The sequence below is a fragment of the Amaranthus tricolor genome, chromosome 1 (assembly GCF_026212465.1).
Source record: "Amaranthus tricolor cultivar Red isolate AtriRed21 chromosome 1, ASM2621246v1, whole genome shotgun sequence".
Classification (NCBI taxonomy): Eukaryota; Viridiplantae; Streptophyta; class Magnoliopsida; order Caryophyllales; family Amaranthaceae; genus Amaranthus; species Amaranthus tricolor.
In genome coordinates this window covers 8,726,049-8,745,387 of record NC_080047.1, presented here as the reverse complement: position 1 = coordinate 8,745,387, position 19,339 = coordinate 8,726,049, and the positions used below count along the sequence as shown (strand labels likewise).

Genomic DNA, 19,339 nt, shown 5'->3' with positions numbered 1-19,339 from the left:
GAACTCTAAACCATAAAAGTAATTCAAATTTCATAAAAAAAATATAAATTCACATAGTTTCATTTGATAGTTCTCTAGTAGAAAAGTTTACAAAAACTAATCAGAGCATTGAGCTGTCTATGCACCATGGCAGATGTCGAAATCGCCATACTGGTGCAAGGGCTTAAGATAATAATTACAATCATTCAAGTAATATTAACTTATTGAGGATAAGGGTTTTAAATTATGAATTGTAATATTCGAAGGAATTAACTTATTGAACATAATAACACACAAAAACCAACAGATATGTTATGATACACGGCCAGTAACTTCCCTCCAAGGCCTATTATTTCTTCCAAATACAAATAATCAATTGGAAGGGCTGGTTCTCTTCACTGTGCAAACTAATTCTCGCAAATGTCCCTCAAAAGGGTATTCCCAACTTCCATCTACAGGAAGCTTGATAAATAAAGAATTCAAATATCAACTCGCATAATTCCAGCGAAAAAGCTTAAACTTATCTCTGAGATATTCATTCATTCACTCGTCTTCTTCACCAATCAATGAGAACGAGAAAGGAAGAAATTTGTAACCATCTCCCAAGTAAAACTTGTTCTGAAATTCCACCCAATGGAGACGCAGTGCATGTAGGAAAGCGCTAAGGGTTTCCATGACCAGCAAGACTCCGACAGTCGCAAAGACAAAGACAATTATACCAATTATCAATATAAGCACATTATTGTACCTGCAATAATTACGGAGCAATTAGAAGTGTTATATTAACCTGATACTTTTTTCAAATATAAAAACTCATGATGCCTTTGATGTGTAAACTACAGGGTAAAAAGAACGCTCTGCATAGAACTTGACTGGATTAAAAAGAATGTCGACCATAAGGGGACCTTGTGAAGTGACTAAACAATCTGAAGAAATATGGCAATTCACCATCCCATTGGACAATGAATTTGCCTTGTATTGGTTCACTAAGTGTAAAACGTATAAAGTCAAAGGTGATGTTTCGCAAATGGCTAATAGCGGTAGCTAGTGGCTGATTGTAAGGGTTAGATTGACCATTTAGTTTTCATCTACTGATTTGACCAACTTGTTCTATTAGCTGTTTATTTGTAAATGTTTGATAAAACTTAACTGAAATGTTCTGTTATGTGCAATTGACAAATAAGGGTTTAAAATGTTTTGTTGTATTTGTTTCAAATATTTTAGTATTTATTGTGTGCAATTGTTGAAAATAAACCGCCAACCTTTAAGGCTGCGACATTATTCTTGTGAATTGTGGAGAATAAAGCACAATTACAAAGAGATTGAAACATGCGTGATGGAAAATCCTTAAACTACAAAACATGGCTACGAAATCAAAACTATTCACATTTTGCAATGTGAATAGTGTTTTTGCCATGTAAGCTGCCATGTCATACAGCCCTTGCCACATAATAAATTGGGCCTGAACTTTGTATATAACCCTAAATTACCCTAAACAACACGCAGCTCCTTCTCCTTCTTTCCCCAATAAACCGAATGCTCCTTCCTTCTCCATTTCATGCAGCTCCAATCGAATCTTTCTGCTGCTGCTCACTCGCCATTCACCACCATCTTCCCTTCAGTTCAGGTTCGATCTTTTCATTTGAGTTCGATCTTTTCATTTGAGTTCTCAAGGTTCCTTCAATTGGGTTTTCTGTTTTTGGTAAATTGGGTTTTTGGTTTAAGGGTTTAATGCATCTGCTATGATTGCTTTGTTTTGGCTTTTAGACAATTTTTAGCAAAAAATTGTATGCATTTTGGGATACTTTATTTCTGGATTTGGGAATCAGGTCCTTATCAATTTTCGGAGCAACAGAAAATTGCAGGACGTGTAAGAGCCTTTGATCGTACTGCAACATGGTGCTTGAAAATGTCAGGGAAATGTGGACTGAGGTTTGTCTTAACTTAAATGCCTTTTTCTCCACCAATTTGTACAAAGTTTATTGAACTGGAACACATAATTTCTTAATTGATAGATCGTATAAATTTTTTCTTCAATTGAAATATTCTTGAAAGTACCAATTCTGAAGTACTGGTGCCTATTTATTGCTGATTGTTCCAGGTACCAAAGACCAGGAAAGGGAAAAAGAAGGCACAGCCCGTGAATAAGGACAGGTTCATCAGCAAAATGTTCCTTCGAGGAGACTGTTATTATTGTCCTAGGGAATCCCAAACAGGTTACCTGTATTGATGACGCCTATGCTGGAGGTTCTTATTATGGTCTCTTTGTACTGTGAAGCTGAGATCGGTGTTACCGTAATCTTGTGTTGGATAGACATATGGGCTCAATAGCTGCAGCTTGGTTCTCTTAAGTTTTTCTGTTTTTGGTAAACTGGGTTTTTGGTTCAAGGGTTTAATGCATTGTACCTTTGAACCAGATTGTGCTCTAAATAACAACAACAATAACCCTGAGCTTGACCAACATGATGCAATTCAAGAGCACACAGATGATGCAACAAATGGCCAACTTACTAACCACATGGACATACATGGTCTACACATAAAAGGGGCACGTATGGTCTTATATTTGTTCAAACAAAACATGGGGCAAGCCACGGAGATGGCATACTAACAATAGGCCCAACAGAAGCCAGCATAAGCCCAACAGAAGCTCGAGTAGTTAATATGACCTTCTGTTTTTCTTTTATGATGATGTGTTAAGTTGATTAGTCATTTAGGCTCCCTTTTGCAGCCGTTGAGGAAGGCAAAAACTATACATAAGGCCTTCCTCTCATCTTGTATTCATTCATCATTGTTTCTAATAAAATTTCAATCATTCAGTTTTGCAAGTTGTGCAAATACTTCTAATAATAATAGGCTAGAAAAGCACGAAGACAAGAAACTATAATTCTTCGAAATTATTCGTGTTTATGGCTATAGATTCTATATTTTTGTCTTAGTATTGATTTACATAATAGAAATTTTGATTTACATAATATTGATTTACATAATATTGATTTACATTGATTTACATAATAGAAATTTTATGTAACAAAAGATTAATATTGATTTAAATAATAGAAATTTTACATAATAGATTAACATAATATTGATTTACATAATAGAAATTTTAATAGCTTATGTTATGTAACAAATCTCAGTCTTTATTTCGAATGATAATTAGGTTTTTTTTCTTGTTTTGTTGATGGGTTTATGACAGGAATTAGAGCTTTATTGATGAAGCTCGATAAATTTTAATAGGTTTTTTTGGGAACTAATTTATGTTGATTTTGAAATGGCAGAATCTGTTATTGGGTTTTCTACAGAAGGTGAATTCAAAGGAGGATTTTGATAGGTATAATAGCTTAACTTTTTCCTTTTTTTTAAAAGCTCAAAAATTTATCTTGTTTATTGTTGTACTTCTATATGGATATGGATGATATCTTTTTTTCTTCCAATTTTGATCTTTTTTATGGTTTTGATTAGATGATGTAATTTTTATGTAATTGTTTGAAGGAATCTAGGGATTTTATTCAAATATTTTTTCTTTTTTAATTTTTTTCTTGTGTTTGACAGAAAACCAATTTCTTTTGTTGACCAACATAAGATGGGATTTTATTTTTTTATTTTTTTATTTTAGTTGTGACTTCATTTGAGATTTCATACATGTTGGATGGTTCTTACAGGGTTTGGATTATTAGGGGATAAGATGAGGTTTTTGAAATGCTTTGCATCTATATGACAACTGCTGAGGTTCTGGATTTTGGTTTGCTGATTCTAACCTGTTGGATTTGATAATACTTGATCATTTAATGATGTTTTAGTCAGTTCCCCTGCTGTTTCATCAAGGTAATCAATTTTTTCTTCCTTTTTTGCTCTCTAATTTATTCCTGTTGTCTGATAATGTTAAATGCTTATCATGTCACAACTTAACAAAAGTGAATTCACTAGCATGTTAACAATATGTGGCACTAATTTGGATTGAAGGAAAAAAAAATTGGCATAGTGAAAGTGCTACAGTCCCATTGTACCTGATCAGATTTTTAAACACAATCAAGAGTGTAATGAAGGTATGTGGCTTTAATCACATGATACAAAGCCAAAGACTCTTGGATTGCTTTATGTCAACCTCTGATACTAGAAATGCTTATGCTCCAATCTTTGAGAGTAATTCCCCATGAGGTATAATATTTTTCTCCTTCCCCTTCCTTCCCCACCCCCTCTCTCTCCTCTCTTGCATTGTATCATGTGATAGTTTGTGGTTTTCTGCATTTCTAACATTTTGTATTACAGTTAATTGATTTTTTGTGAGATGTTACTCGGGTACTCTTCATTTCATAGTTAACAAGCACGTTATGAGCAAATATTTGGTTTATTGTAAACAAGTTATATGTATGCCTTACATTGCTTAGTAGTCTAAGTAAACTGCACTTTGCTGATGTATATGGTACATAAATAGTATTGCCATCACTATAATTGAATATGACTACTAATCACATAGTTATTTATGATTTATGGTACTTTAAATCTTTTTTTTCACCTTTAGTTGCTTGAATGTGTAATATGATTGACTGTGAAAGTTCAGTATCATTTGCCATAATTATTAGCTCTAATTGGTCAGTCTTTAAAAATTTCTTTTCAATGTTAAGATTTATACTTTTTTGATTTTATTTAATTATTAGTCATTTAAAGTTTTTTTTTATGTTTAAGTTTATACTTCTTTGATTCTATTTAAATGTAATTATATTTGCTGCTATTCTCTAATTATTTTGTTTTTTTATATTTTATTTCAAATTGAGGTGATTCTTTTTCATAGACGACTTCTAGTAATAGTTCAATGTTGATATATCTAATAAGATTTCAGACAATTAGTATTCCACAAATTCTTTATTCTTTGCGCATATAACACAACATATTGATTTTCTAATATTTTCATTCGTATTAAAGTTAATAAAAATGTATAGAATAGCAACATTAATTCAATAGTGTAACTTGGGGGACCGCGTGCTACGCACGCGGCCCCACAACTAGTGTTAGTAAATGTATTCAAAATTATTTTAAAAAACAAAGATTCCATAAGTTCCTTATTTTCAAATATTAACTGTCCATTGATTGATAAATAACAACAATATACCAATACAATTGACAACATTCTATTTACTCAATTCACAATGTGTATCCCATCTAGGCTCCTAGGCGAAGTATGTGGAAATCGGATGTAAGCAACCTTTCCTTTGCAAGAACAAAGAGGTTGTTTCCTATCGACCCTTGATAGCAAACCTCATATGCTGCTTCACATTAATAAGAGTATATTTTTATTAGTCATTTTAACAACCTATTATAATCTCAAACGCTCTGCCAGTGAGTGTTTGTCACTTATTGACGATTTCAAGCCCGGATAGAAGAGAAGGGTTATCGGTAGGTTAGTAACAATCAGCTCAGTAAAACTCACAACCCATGATCATGAACCAAAACTCAAGAACATAGGATTAAATGGTGGAGATTAAAAGAGGATAATACTAAAGTTTTCGGCGAGAAAGTAATTGAAGAAGCAGATAGAGAGATCACTTCGGATGCAGAGGATACTTGAATAAGATGAAAACTTGCATCATTCGAATAGCTAGGTAGATTTTATGAGAATCGGCTGATAGTTTCATGGTAAAAGATACTACATAGTGGAATGAGGAGGTCAAGACAATTATCAAGAAAAAAAATATTATCTAGCATTACAAAAATGCAAAAACGAGGAAAACTTTGCCAAGTATAAGAAAATCAAAATCACGATAAATGTAGCACTTTGTGACGCAAAATTAAAAACTTTTAAAAAGGTATTTGACAAACTAGAGAGATCTACAATCATGGAATAACTAATAGGCCATCTATCAATCCCTAGTTTGTAGAACGGCGAGATGTAAACCGGTGGAATTTCATAAATTTTAGAGTTAGGCAGATTTGCACCAATCAACTATTGCAATGTGGTGTCTACCAAACATTAACGTTAGCTAGTTTGACCACCCAACAAGCTGATTGCAACAAACAAATCATGGAATAACTAATAGGCCATCTATCAAGCCCCATTATCTTAGAAATGCCATGAAATTTAAAATTGAAAAGAGAGGGAAAAAAAAGGCAAAAAAGAGGAAGTTTGTTTCAACATACCCCCATGCTAACATCAAAACCTTGTCATAAAAAACTGAAGATAATTCCGAGTGGGCCAAGCTGCATAAGAAACCAAAGCATCACAAAAACTATTAGGCATCGGTAACAAAAACAGGTTTCTAACTCTACGTGTTAAGTATCAAAATAGGATTGCATTGTGCAGAGGTTAGCATTCAATCTATTAGCTTTGACTTCAAAATTCAAATCCCAACCCCAATTGTACGCATTAATAAATGACAGTAGCGGAGTTGTGGTATTTAATTTGTATGTGGTTTTGCATGGAATGTCCCATGTGCAATTGATCTCTATCCTTGAGTTTGTATATTTAAATTTTCATAATCATTAGTTTCCATGTCTAGAGATAATATTAAATGGTAATGGAAATTTAAGGAAAGCACATACTTAAAGAGACACAGAAGCATTACCGTGGACAATTACGTTGGACATCCTCGCCAAATTAAAAATAAACTCACTACCCTTATTGCCTACCAAACGGGCCATCAAGTCTCACAGCTCATAAATTACAATATTAAGCCATAATTTCAATAATTGTTCATTCAATTAGGTCAGATAATACTATTGACAGCAGTGGAATACTAAAAACCCAGAGTGGCTGTTTGTTCGATGTTGTTGTTTAAGATCAATAACCTATGGAAAGAGTTGACAGCTTATAGTTTCGAGTACCTTAACGCCCATAAACGAAGGTATGAAGCAGTATTAGAAACAGCTCCAAGTACAAACTCAATTGTATGAATGAGCTGATGCACTAGCACTTCACTGAATTCAAACTCCTCATGATCACCATGTGAACCATGCGGCGCTTCCACTTGAAGGCTTTCTTCTGCTTGTAGGGGAATATAAGATTCACCTTGGTGCCTCTGCAAAAACATTAAATGGGTTATTAGAATTGACTACAGTTGATCAGTTAATAAAAACACTAAAGTTTTAAAACGTACACTTTGGTGCTGAGCTTTCAGAATAAAAGGCTTTGGAAGCAGCATACAAGGTACAGACACAAGGGCTAACAACAGCAGAACCATCTGAATCGTAGGACAAAAGCAACAAGTGCGAGTATTTAGAGCACTAAGCACACAAATATTTGGTGAAATAAAAGCCTTCAATCTCAAAGCATTGTTAGAACAAGAAAAATAACCTGAGCTGTCTTCTGGCCAGGGAAAAGTTGGTTTTCACCCAATTCATCAGTAGGGCTCAAAAACATGTAAATCATGATGTGATATAAATCAGCTTTAGAACCAGTGCACCATTTCACAATAATGAGAACAGAGAGGTAACCAAACAAACTGTTCAAGAAAATCATCTGAGGAATGAATTGGAACCTGTAGCATTTATACAAAGTTCAATAATAAAGTCAGTTCAAAAACTGATCAAGAAATCAGTTTAGCGTAAGCACTAAACTTATTGTCCAAGAATAATGTGCAAGACATACCATATATCCACACAACTTCTGAAGAACTTGGCATTAAAGAAACTCATTATGATCCCCAGGTTCATTTGAGCAACACCAAGGAGGATTGACATTTTCATCTTCAGAGAGTTAAGAAAAGGTAACTCACTTCGAGAACCATGCCATACAGGATCCAATCCAAATGGGTAAGCGTCTCTCACTTTAATCAAACCATCTGTAGTCGCATCCCTGAGATGCATTAACATAGATAAATGATTCATGATTAAAACAATAAAGCAAGGAAAAAAGACCAGGATATGTATAAGTCTTGTTTGTACTTGCAGGAAGGATCGCGGCATTCATAAGCCGACTTTCCAAACATTGGGAATGGCACTGAAAAGAACTCGTTGTAAATGAAGCCAGTATAAATCGAAAAGATGGCCATCATCAGAATGACATAACGACCTCCAAACATCATCTCCATGATGTCCCCCAGTTTCTGCAGCAGACAATTAAGTAACATTAGGTCTACACGAAAATACAAATCCAGATATTAAAATGATTAGGATCACCAACAAAATACAATCTTAGCAATCTTTTATTTAAGCAATTGCATCACCTTATACACAGTGGTGCTAAAAGTGCTAAGCAAAAAAAGGCTCACAGAGCCACTAAAAAAAATTTGTTATGAGAGATAATTTTGAGTCACTTGATGGGAATGGAGTAATGGAATAGTTAAGAGATGATTAATTATAAAACTAATCTCTAAAAAAAAAACAAAGTTCTATATCCAAATTATTATATCCATAACCAATTTTGAGATGTAATTACACAAAATATTACAAGAATTTTGAGATATGCACCTATGTCTGGTCAAGGTTTCAAGAATGAATTCACCTTTTTGGAAAGAAATTTTCAATCTCCAAAAGGGAGTGTTTTGTAGTGCAGCCTCACAACATCTCTTTTTGAGGCACATGTATTGTTATACATATCTCCGTCGAATTCGAGAGGACGACCGTTGATGTATTGGTTCATGTAGTAGACCCTAATGCACCTATCAGTTTTTGGAAATTTAATTTTCTCACACTTTCCCCTCATCGCACGGATTCCTTTTTTTACCTCTCACTATCTCTCTCCACATAACATGAGCTCCCAAAAAAGTGTGCCCAAACAATGCTGCAATACAAATAGAACAGATATTGTACTTCTGTATTACTCTCATCTTTATTGCTTTTAGTCCCAAAAGGCCAAAACTACCTGCCTAAAGGGAAAAAAAAAATACTGTGTGGTGTACAACTGTACATAAGTTCCCCCTCTAAAGTGCTTTCTTTGAAGAGAGCTTAGTGCAGATGGCAGCCATTCAGTAGCATGTTACATGACAAATTTTAAAAATTTTGCATGGACAATCTAATGTTTCACACATGCAAGGCACCAATAGAAGTGAGATTTTGCAGCACCTTCTGATACATAACTTAGTAATAGAAAACCCTTAATGTATTAGCACAAAACACTTTTGGAGTTGCAACTTTAAAACTGAATCCTGAGGGTGCAAAGAAGAAGCTAAAGTATCAAAAGACATAACATAGAGGATAATTTGACATAACTATCATCCATTGATGCGTGCACTTATCATAAAACTCTAACTAAATACTAAATTAGGAATGTAATTAGTATGCAGCCCTTAGGGCCATTATATATCACAATCCAACTCATGCCAGCATCTTCAGAGATACTTAATTTTCATAGCAAATAACAATTATTACCTGACTGGCAAGCTTCTTTTCCCGGAATACCAGGTATAAGGTTGCAAGTAACAAGCATATACCATGCCCCCAATCACCAAACATGACTGCAAATAGGAATGGGAAAGTAACGACTGTGTATACAGTTGGATTTGCTTCTTGATACCGAGCAATCCTGCACACATAACATTTAGCACGTCAGCAATGAAGAAATAAAATTATTTCAGGCTGATAAACAGTCATAAGCAAACTCATGAACATTGTAATTCAGAAAATCTGCTACTCAAATTCAATTATCGAGAAAGTAAACCAGTCAACACTTTCAAGTTCACGGGTTTACACACTTTCAAAATGTGAATAGCACACAAAGAACAAGGAATAGGGTAATACTATTACAAAGAAAAGGAAGATGGAGATGCGGGCTCTAACATAGATGTATACGAAGGAGTATTTCAATGAACACACAAATGGACCAAGTGCCAAGAGCCATTCAAAAACGAACCTTATAACATTGTTCCAAAATATAGAGCAAAAAATAGGAGCTTTGATATTGTGGGAAAGAAGTAACAAAAAAAATCATAATGATGGCAAGTGCCAAGTAGTCAGAAAACTTTCAAGCACAGATTAACTACAACTCCAAGGCCTCATCTCTTTAAAAAGCTATAAATTCCTGGTATAATATAACTGACTTCTCAGTCTTCAAGACCCTTCAGTGACCTTGATCATGGAATGGGAACAATGAGCAACTTTGATAGTGAAGTTGGTTCAAGTCAAGGATGTCCCAGCTCCAGCACGTAAAAGGATAAAAATCGAAGATGTGTGATTTATAATCTATTCATGCATACTCCACTTGATTGAGTACCTCTTCAAAAATCTCACTACTATATAATGAAGGGTATTCTATGAGGAAAATGATATTGACGTAGCAAATTTAATAGTTAGTGGTTTAATGAGATCAAAAGACTAATTATAAAAAAATATCATTGTTGCAAAGTACCAGTTTAAGTAGCTTCTAGTGGTGCACATATCTATTTTTAGAACATTAGAATTTGTAGTATTCGAAAATCGAAAAGTAGTGTTTTAAGATTTTTTTTCTAAACATTTCTTAACAATAATAATTTCTATAATTAACTAGATACGTCCACAACTACCTAGTGTACTGAACAAGCACTAGATCAATAAAGTATGAAAAATAACTAGTCACACTACGTGCTCCAAAGAACTGCAAAATCTGACTCTATTCATCACTAAACCGTGAGACTTCGGTTTGAAATAGAAGCAAATGGTTTTTGAGTAGTGTGAAACATAATGAAAGAGATTCGTGCAACGAATATTTAAGATTCCATCATCAGTACATAATCATAGATACACACTACACCTAGAAAGCTGAGATGGCTTACCCATATGCATCAACAATTTCCTGAAAAGCAGAAGTAAATTTGTTTGTCCTAAAATATGTTGGTGGTGACTCCCTTGTATACAGAACCTGAAATATAGCTTCAACTTGTGAATTTGAGTCCAATGTTGCCCTGTGCAATGCATCTTGGATCTGCATTGATCAAACATCAATTTAGTTCGACACCTCTAGAATTTTAAAAAATTAAGCATAAATGTTTCAAGACAAAGACAAAAATAGAATAGTTAATATTAAAAGTTACCTGTTTTGTTGCAAAAACTGGACACCACCCTTCTGCCACAAGACATTTTTTCGTTACATCCATGCTAAGCATGTTCAATATGTGGTAAATGGATTTCTCCTTCCTCACCTTAGAAATAAGAAACAAAATTACAAATCAATACTTTTAACAATACATTGGCTATTTTAGAGCTTAAAAAGTAACTCGTGGCATTTTCAAATTATATAAGTGGCAAATAGGATGGTTGACAGAAAGGATGTGCAACAGACCAGAAGGTTCCATTGCTCAAATTGATCACCAATAGTTTGCAATAAGTTGCCACGATGCAGAAGTCCAGCATCAATTGTAGTCCTCAACTCCGAAAGTCTTCCAGAAACCTAAAGTGCAATCATGTTGGATCAGAAGATTCCTATTTTCAGTTGACATGGTATATAGGAGATTAGGGAAGTATGACGGTAACATTATAAGAGCACAAGGCATTATGCACAAAAAGTCAACAGAGAGCCATACTAAAAATTATGCTAGCAGATGTTTCAGACGAGCATAATAATCTCATAGTATAGCAGCGCTTGTCTAGTTTTCACATTTTTATCAATGTCAAGAAAAGTGGAAAAGAAGCAGTAGGAATGACTCTTAATAAGCTCTGCAAATGATGATTTGAGACGTGATGAAAAATTAGAATTAAACTGTTTCATTACAGAGCAGAAGAGCCAACAATCACAGTGAAAAGAATAATTCCTTCCATGGAGGGGTACAAGAAATCTTCTAAAAGCTGCAATGAAAAACTGTAATTGCAATAAATATATTGAATTGGAGGACAAACTCCATAAAGTAGAAAAATATGCGCATTGATAAATCTATAAAGGTGCTAGTCCTCCACTTATACACATTAATAAATTTATAAAGGAGCTTATCCTCCCCTGATTTATAAAGGAGTTTTTCATTTTTTATTTTTATCTTGGAGAGGGATGGATGACCTGATAGGGGAAATGAAATAGTGAATAAGGGCACATATATATATATTATTAGAATTCATATTAAGGGCACATATATTAACATATCAAAAGTATCTCATCAGAATCTATACTAATGCAGAAGCGGGAAAAAATGGTCTGAAAAATGAAAGCAGAATGAAGTTCATAGCCCATACTTCTTTCAGCATCTGATCTTGTTTGCCAAAATCCTCACTAAAAGGGTAACGGTTAGCTCCAAATGCTTCACAGATCTTAAGAATTTTGTTCTTTGCTCGTTCTCCAGAATAGAATATTATGAAGACATTTTTCTCTACCTGAATATTGGCCGTGAAAAATAAATCAAACAGCCAGCCATATATCATAATGGTTTAACAAAAAATTGTTACAAAATACAAACAGAACTTAGGAGTACTTGTTGATCAAACTGGATTAAGATAATACAACCTAAAGAAAGCAATTGATATGATAGATAAACCACTAGACTCATGCTTGGGCTGGAGTTAAAGCATTTAAAGTAAGTAAAGTCAAGATCTGAGTTGATATTAAGGATGAGGTGGCACTGTAGGTGGATAATGTAGTGATGGTTATTAGAATGGAGAAATATGGGGGTGGGGTTGGGTGTTTATTACCCTCATTTGCGGAGAAATAGTTATCACCACCCCTGGGATGGCTATTAGCCCCAAATGAGGGCAATAGTTCACCCTTGCTTCAATTTCCATTAAATTACCATCATGTTAATTAAAAATCTACCAATCATACACCCACATGCCTCAGCAGGCGTGCAGGGAAAAGGGTGACTTTTTTTTATGACAAAGATTTTTACAGCCAGAAACGACATAAAGCATTCAAAACAGAAAGGATATTAAAACAAACCTTCTCTCCTGAAGCAGGGTCGGTCACAGGATTCTCTACGGCAGTCTGCCTTACAAAAACATTGCCCCTAGTAGCACGAAACAAGATCCTTTCAAATGCCATAGATTTTTCTCTAGGTACGAGACCCGTCAAAAAACCCAGCTGGATAGGCTTTGTAGGATCAACTGACTTGTCCTAAATACAGTTCAATATGATTATTAATCAAAACGAAATACACATAGGGTAGACAAAACAAGTGCAACCAATAAACAAAAGAACAGATCAAGTCTACTTGGTCCAACAGTAAAGGTGTGTCCAAAGATTCCTCAGTTTGCTGTGTGTCTGCTTCTCTGTGCTGAGAGAGAGCACTTCTTTGAGCAGCATGGAAGAATTCCCCAGCCTGAAGGTAAAGTAAAAGCACAGTTTCAGTATATGATGGATAAGATAACTCATGAATAACAAAATATATTATGCCTCTGGTTCCCAAAGTTAGTCCTTCGAAAAATCCCTGAAGCTTACAAGCTATGTGGCTTCCTGAATATTATATAATCAGTTTTAAAATGAAGAGACACTAGATTATTTTATGTAATGTGTTATCAACTTCATACAAGACTTTTCTCACCTTATAACTACTTTAAAAGCACACGAAAAAGGGTGGCTTCAATTGTTTAGCTTCAACTTATTTAATATGCTGATAAGAATGATATAGTATTTCAACTGCTTCAACTTATTTAACATGCTAATACACAGTCTTTTAGAAGTGCCCAAGCTGAATGTCGATAAAGGCTTCAATTCTTATAATATAAAAAGATGAAAAAAAAAACACTCAAAGAAGCGAGATTAACAAACCTTCTGCAAGACCAATTTATACTCGACAAGTTCATTATACGTGCGCTGTAACTTCTCATGGTTTGCATTCATCTCAGAAAGCTCAGTTTCTAACTCTCCAAGTTTCACCTAGTAAACACAAAATCACACTTAGCTACCATAGAGAAACATGTTGAATCCCCTTTCAAGTCCCAACACATTATATATCTAATAGAAGGTGAAGATTACCCTACATACCTCCAAATCGTCCACTTTGATATCAGAGCGAGTAAAAGACATTGGTGGAGCTGAAATGCCAGCATTTGACATTTGTTCCCTGAAATATCTTAATCTGCGTGCCATCTCTCCACATTTTTTAATCTTCAAAATGAATTGTAAAAATCAATCAATCAATATGCAAAATTAAGTTAAAAGTAGCACACTAAAAACTTTGTTAATTGGATAAATTCAAAAAAAAATACAATGGAGCAAATCAATTGTCATTGTCTCATCAAGATATCCTTTAGAACTTTTTCGGCTCTGAAATAGTAGTAGGTTTCATTTTGGACCAAAATTCTAGTAAGGAAACTTCTATACAACTAAAGAGAAGAGCGGAGGGCTGCTTTGTATCATAAACTTTATGTTCATGGCAAGATAACATCTATGAGGGAGCCACCTTAGAAATCAACAAAGAGAATGACATGAAGTATTTCAGTATCAATCCAATTAAAGAGAACAGGAAGCGCAATTTTTCGGAATATAGACCAATGATTCAGTACTATGGCCTTAGAGCCTGGATGGAGACATCAAAACATGGAATTTATACATGTCATACATGAAACTAAGGCTTATTTAACTACAGTTACAACAGGGGCTAGTCACTTATTAAATCATATATCTCACTGCACATAAGTGATCTACTTCCACGCTCAGACGAACAGAGACAGTAAGAGGCAACAAGTTAAGGAGGTTCTACAGCTGATTTAACTTATTTAACTCCCAAGCACATGATAGCAATAACGAGATATACACTAACAGACTTATGAAAAACAATAGTCAGATAAACAACTCTCATTAGGCTTTTAAGCACGTGCATCATGCATGTAATTGCTTGATATACAATAACAGAATTAGTGTCAAAAGATGTGAGATTTGTTATATCTATTCACTCAACAAACAACATAAGAAGGATTGATTACAATAGTATACATACTTGTCAAGTTGAGTGACAGGAAAACAAAACATAATGTAAATCATAACACACCTGATTTGCATACGTTCGCTGAAAAGGACTCTTATCTGCGTTCAACTGGAAATAAAAAGATGTCAGATATTCATACTGATAATAGAAAAAACCCACGAATATGTTTTCATTTTAAAATGAAAAGGTGGAAATAAAACAATAGAAATTCAAGTAGAAAACGGCATATATAAACCAAGAACCTATGCTCGTGGCCTGCACACCATTCTTCTCCAGTATTCACAATCTATACCATAGAATGGCTTCAGGCATGGACCTCATTAAACAACTTACGTATAAAATCCTCAAACTTTTTCATGGTTCAGCAGAATTTTTTTTTTTTTTTGTACAACTTAGACGGATGAAACACTAAATTGGAAGAACAATTTTCGAGATCCATGTCATATTAATATAAAGTCCATAACTTCATATAATCAAGTTACAAATACTTCTTTCTAACGCTCCAGTGCTAAAAGAAACTAGCAAAATCAGTCACATTAAAGCTCCTCTTCACTATAACCAAAACCTCAAGAAGCATTCATCTCACAAATACTCAGACGCATTACACCTCAAATTCAAGGCATTAACCTCCCCACACTTTCACGAAATACAATAAAATTGAGATTTTAAAAAAATGCACACATGAACAATTCAAGTTTAAAGCAAGAATCTTTGATAATAAGTACATTGCAATCCTCAAAACTAGCTTCACTTCGTTGACTTTAAATAGTCCATAAAAGTAAAAGACTCAAAACTAAAAACAGAAAAGGTTATCCACACCGCAAGCAATTCCGCATTAAACCTAACAAAAGTTGAAAAACGATCAACAATCCACAATAACACTAGCAATAATAGTAAAAACCCTAAAAACAAAAAAAATCGGAAAAGACGAGAAAAAACGCAACTTATTTGATCCAAAACCAATCAAACAACAAAATCGCTAACATACAGTAATCAACAACCAAAATTAATCAAAAAAATCATCAAAAATTTTTAAAAAATAAAGATAGAAAAAAAAGACGAACATCTTTGAATTGGACAAGGCCGAGATCACCGAGATAAGAGACCGTGAGATGAGAAGATTCGAGAGGAATGATGAGTTGAACCAATTGCATCTCTTCGGACCTCATCAGATCCATAGGAGGACAACAACCCACCATTGTTTGTGTTCTAAAATTCTCTCTCTTCGATTGATTGAATGATTGATTGGCGATTGGGTTCGAGTATTCTCTCCTCTCTTTCGTTTATTGTCTTTGGCTAAGATGATGACAATGTCACCAAAGGAAGAAAGGTTGGAGTTGGAGAGATTGAAATTGTTGTGATTTTGTGTTTTATTAATAATATTTTTATTACTGTTAATTTTTAAAGGAAAAAATGTAAATAAAATAATGTTGGGTCCACGTTGTTCTGACAGCTATAACTCGTTGATACTTGATAGTAGATCGTAGTAATCACTAAAATCCTATTGATTAAGATTTATTTTTACTTAAAACAAAAACTTCTATACGGCCCTCTTACACATGCGACAAAAATAAAATTATTTACCTAATTTATGCTTTAAAACGCTCTATTTAATACTTAAAAAGTCAGGATCTAATACATAAAACTCATATTTCAAGTCTCAATCTTTTTTCTTCAGAGGTTTAATTTAATTTTTTAACTATCGACTTCAACCCTTTAAAATGCACATTTACCACTTGAAATGCCAATTTTAACTCGTAAAACCCCTACTCCAACCCTTAATTTTATATTTTACTTACCTACTCTAAATATAAAATATATATTTCAATACTTAAAATATCTATTCTAATGGTTTAAAGTTTGTCACATCCAAGATTTAAAATGTTTATTTCAAAATACAAATTGTCCAATTCAAGCTTTAAAATGACAACTTTAAAATTATGAGTTAGACCTGTGAGTGGTCGCACGTATTTGACCGTCTCACAAGAGATTTGTTGTTTACTAAATAGGATTACAATTAGGTATTATTGAATAATTTTAGATTTATTTAAAAGTAGAAAAATAAGAACTACAGCTAAGTTTAATATTTTTGTGAATTACAGTTTTAATGTTTATTTTTTTGTGAATTACAACTATCAAAGTATCAAAGTTAACAAGTTCATACCAAAATACAAAATTTCGACCATTTTGGTGGTTGAAATTTTAGATTGAATAGAACCGGTATTTCATGTCACACGTAATGATTCAGTGATGGTACTATCTCAATTCATCATTAGTGTTTCATAAGCTAGCTATGCATTCTTTCTTTGTGCTTTAATCTATTATATTCAAGATTGTTGAAGATTCTATTTCTGTAAAGAGTTGCTGAACACCATACTCTTTATCCACTTGGTATGATCTTAGCATGTAGTTTAATTGCATTTAGATTGTACCACTCTTATGCAGAAAGAGGAAAATGAAAAAAATAAAAATAAAATTAAAAATTGAAAAGTTTGATTAGGTTGAAAATCTAAAAGGGCAATCTAAGTAAAATAGCGGTGTTGAATGAGTGAGAATGTGAGACTTGAAAAATTTAATGAGTGACTAGAATGAAAACCCAAAAATAAGTTCCAATGCAAAATAAGAGATGAAGGGAGAAAAGAAAAACACAACTTTATGCATTTCATTTTGTACTTTGAGATGGCGACATAAGAAGTGGGAGCTATAAGGTAGGTATTTGGGTAGGTCACCATTAGAAGAATAGTGTAGTAACTCTTTCTTTTTCCATGCTCTTTAGGAAATAAAAGGAAGTTGAAGTGTAGGAATTTGGGTACTTTTTGTCTTTTACTCTTATTTGTGTTGTGTTAGTGTTAGCTAAGTAAAGAGGACAAGTGGTAAGGATATTTGGACTCTTGGCAAAGATCAAGAATTAAAGAAGTTTAGGAAAGAGAGGCATAAGAAGTAGTTTAGGATTTGGAGACCATGTCTTAGCCTTGATTTTTCATTATTCACCTTAATTTGCTCGAGGACGAGCAAAGGTTGAGCATGGAAGTTTGATAACTGCAATTATTTGCACTTATTTATATTATTTTATACTCCTTAACGATGGTTGTTGTTAGTAATTCCGTGCTTATTTTGAGGATTTATGCTATTTTACCCTTTTTTCGTGTTGATTTTGAGTGGTTTAAATTTTTTTAAGCATAATTCTTAGAATTTTAATGATGACGAAGTTTACTAAGGGAATTTTAGCTCGGTTGAAAATGTTTTATAAAGAAAATGAGCAAAAGAGTAGAAGAGTGTTTATAATGCAAAAGTTTTGAGATGAAATTTGATACATGTTCACTCTTTTAATCATAATTTTTGATAGGAAGATTGTATTAATGCAAGATTTGCGGCATTAGAAACTAGGTTTCAAAAACTTTCCAATAATATATTATACAACTGGTCTTGGACGAGACGGCCTCATAATGAGACTGCCAATTTGGGCCAGCCCAATTCGCGCGTGTAACAACTTGAGCATTTTTCAATTTTGAACTTAAAGGTATCAATTTTGACCTTAAATGTATTAATTTTCAAAATTGATACTTTTAAGGTCAAATTTGATAAATGCCCAGAAAATTGAAATGTTGTTACACGCGCGAATCGGATCGGCTCAAATTGACGACCTCATAATGAGACAATTTCGTCCATGTTTTTGTGTATATTATATGCTCAATTCTAATTACCGAGTAAGAAATGACGTTCACTTGAAGTTTGTTGCGATTGTCAACATTAAAGGCCGACTCGACTTCCTGGTCGTGGAAGTGGCCGCCGAGTCGGCGATTTCTTATTACTTTAGTTTTATATTATTTTAGTTTTATCTTTCTTCAATTAAGTTCTTGAGGTTAATATAGTGATTAAGAAGGAAAAATTAGGTTAAGTCATTGGGGTATAAATAAGGAGATTAAAACCTCTTTCCTCTTCTTCTTGCTCCGTCACCTTCCTCTTCATTGAACAGCAATTTCGTAAGCATTTAATTTCTTGTCATTTCAATTTCTTACCATTGATTTACTTTCTCATTATTAGTTTAATCTTCTTTATCAATTTAGTATGAGTCTAATCTTTCTTTGTCAAACTTTAATTGTCTTTCCTAGCAATAGCCATTAATAAAAGTAGTATTGTTCCTCAAATTTGTCTCTCTTAGATATTTTATATCATATTTTATTTATTGATTTTCCTTGCAAGTAACATTATTATCATCTTTTGTCATGCTTAGTTTAATTTTAGGGTTTTTATTTATTTGTTTTCACCATGAATAATGAGTAGATTCTTTTTCTAGGATTAGACTTTGAACCTATAATTCAAGTATGAATTGAAAATTGAAGGTGTCTATAAAGTTAGGATTAAAGTTATAAAGTTGAGCTAACAACCCTAAATCAAATACACTTTATTGGACTAATCAATAGAACTAATGGGATATGGATTAACTTTGCTTTTGGGTAAATTTAGGTTAAATTCTTATTAATTCATACAATAAAACTAGTGTGTGAGAATTAAATTGATATGGTTTAAATCTAATAGGTAATCAATAAAGCAAGAGTTTGAGATTAACAAGATCTTTTTTAATCATATAATTAATTTGACAT

The 19,339-nt window shown here is 33.4% G+C and overlaps 1 protein-coding gene across 1 annotated transcript; it reads right to left on the bottom strand.

Moving 5' to 3' along the window:
* Positions 1–13: 13 nt before the first annotated feature.
* On the bottom strand, positions 14–16,120 carry LOC130824220 (V-type proton ATPase subunit a3). The gene is made up of 18 exons (XM_057689132.1): positions 15,800–16,120; positions 14,799–14,843; positions 13,793–13,915; positions 13,577–13,684; positions 13,020–13,127; positions 12,749–12,922; positions 12,052–12,189; positions 11,171–11,278; positions 10,923–11,030; positions 10,665–10,813; positions 9,286–9,439; positions 7,861–8,021; positions 7,565–7,771; positions 7,271–7,454; positions 7,074–7,157; positions 6,802–6,995; positions 6,118–6,177; positions 14–727 (listed from the first exon to the last, which is right to left on the bottom strand). The coding sequence occupies exons 1-18, from the start codon at positions 15,932–15,934 to the stop codon at positions 523–525; spliced, it is 2,445 nt and encodes an 814-aa protein (XP_057545115.1). The 5' UTR covers positions 15,935–16,120; the 3' UTR covers positions 14–522.
* Between the last annotated feature and the right edge of the window lie 3,219 nt (positions 16,121–19,339).

Bases quoted from the DNA above. Each gene is read 5' to 3' on its own strand.
- LOC130824220 (XM_057689132.1), bottom strand. From the start codon at position 15,934: ATGGTGGGTTGTTGTCCTCCTATGGATCTGATGAGGTCCGAAGAGATG. The intron at 13,685-13,792 runs GTATGTAGGGTA...TGTGTTTACTAG, and splicing joins TCAAAGTGGACGATTTGGAG to GTGAAACTTGGAGAGTTAGA. The intron at 8,022-9,285 runs GTAATAATTGTT...TGTCTGCTGCAG, and splicing joins AAAAGAAGCTTGCCAGTCAG to AAACTGGGGGACATCATGGA.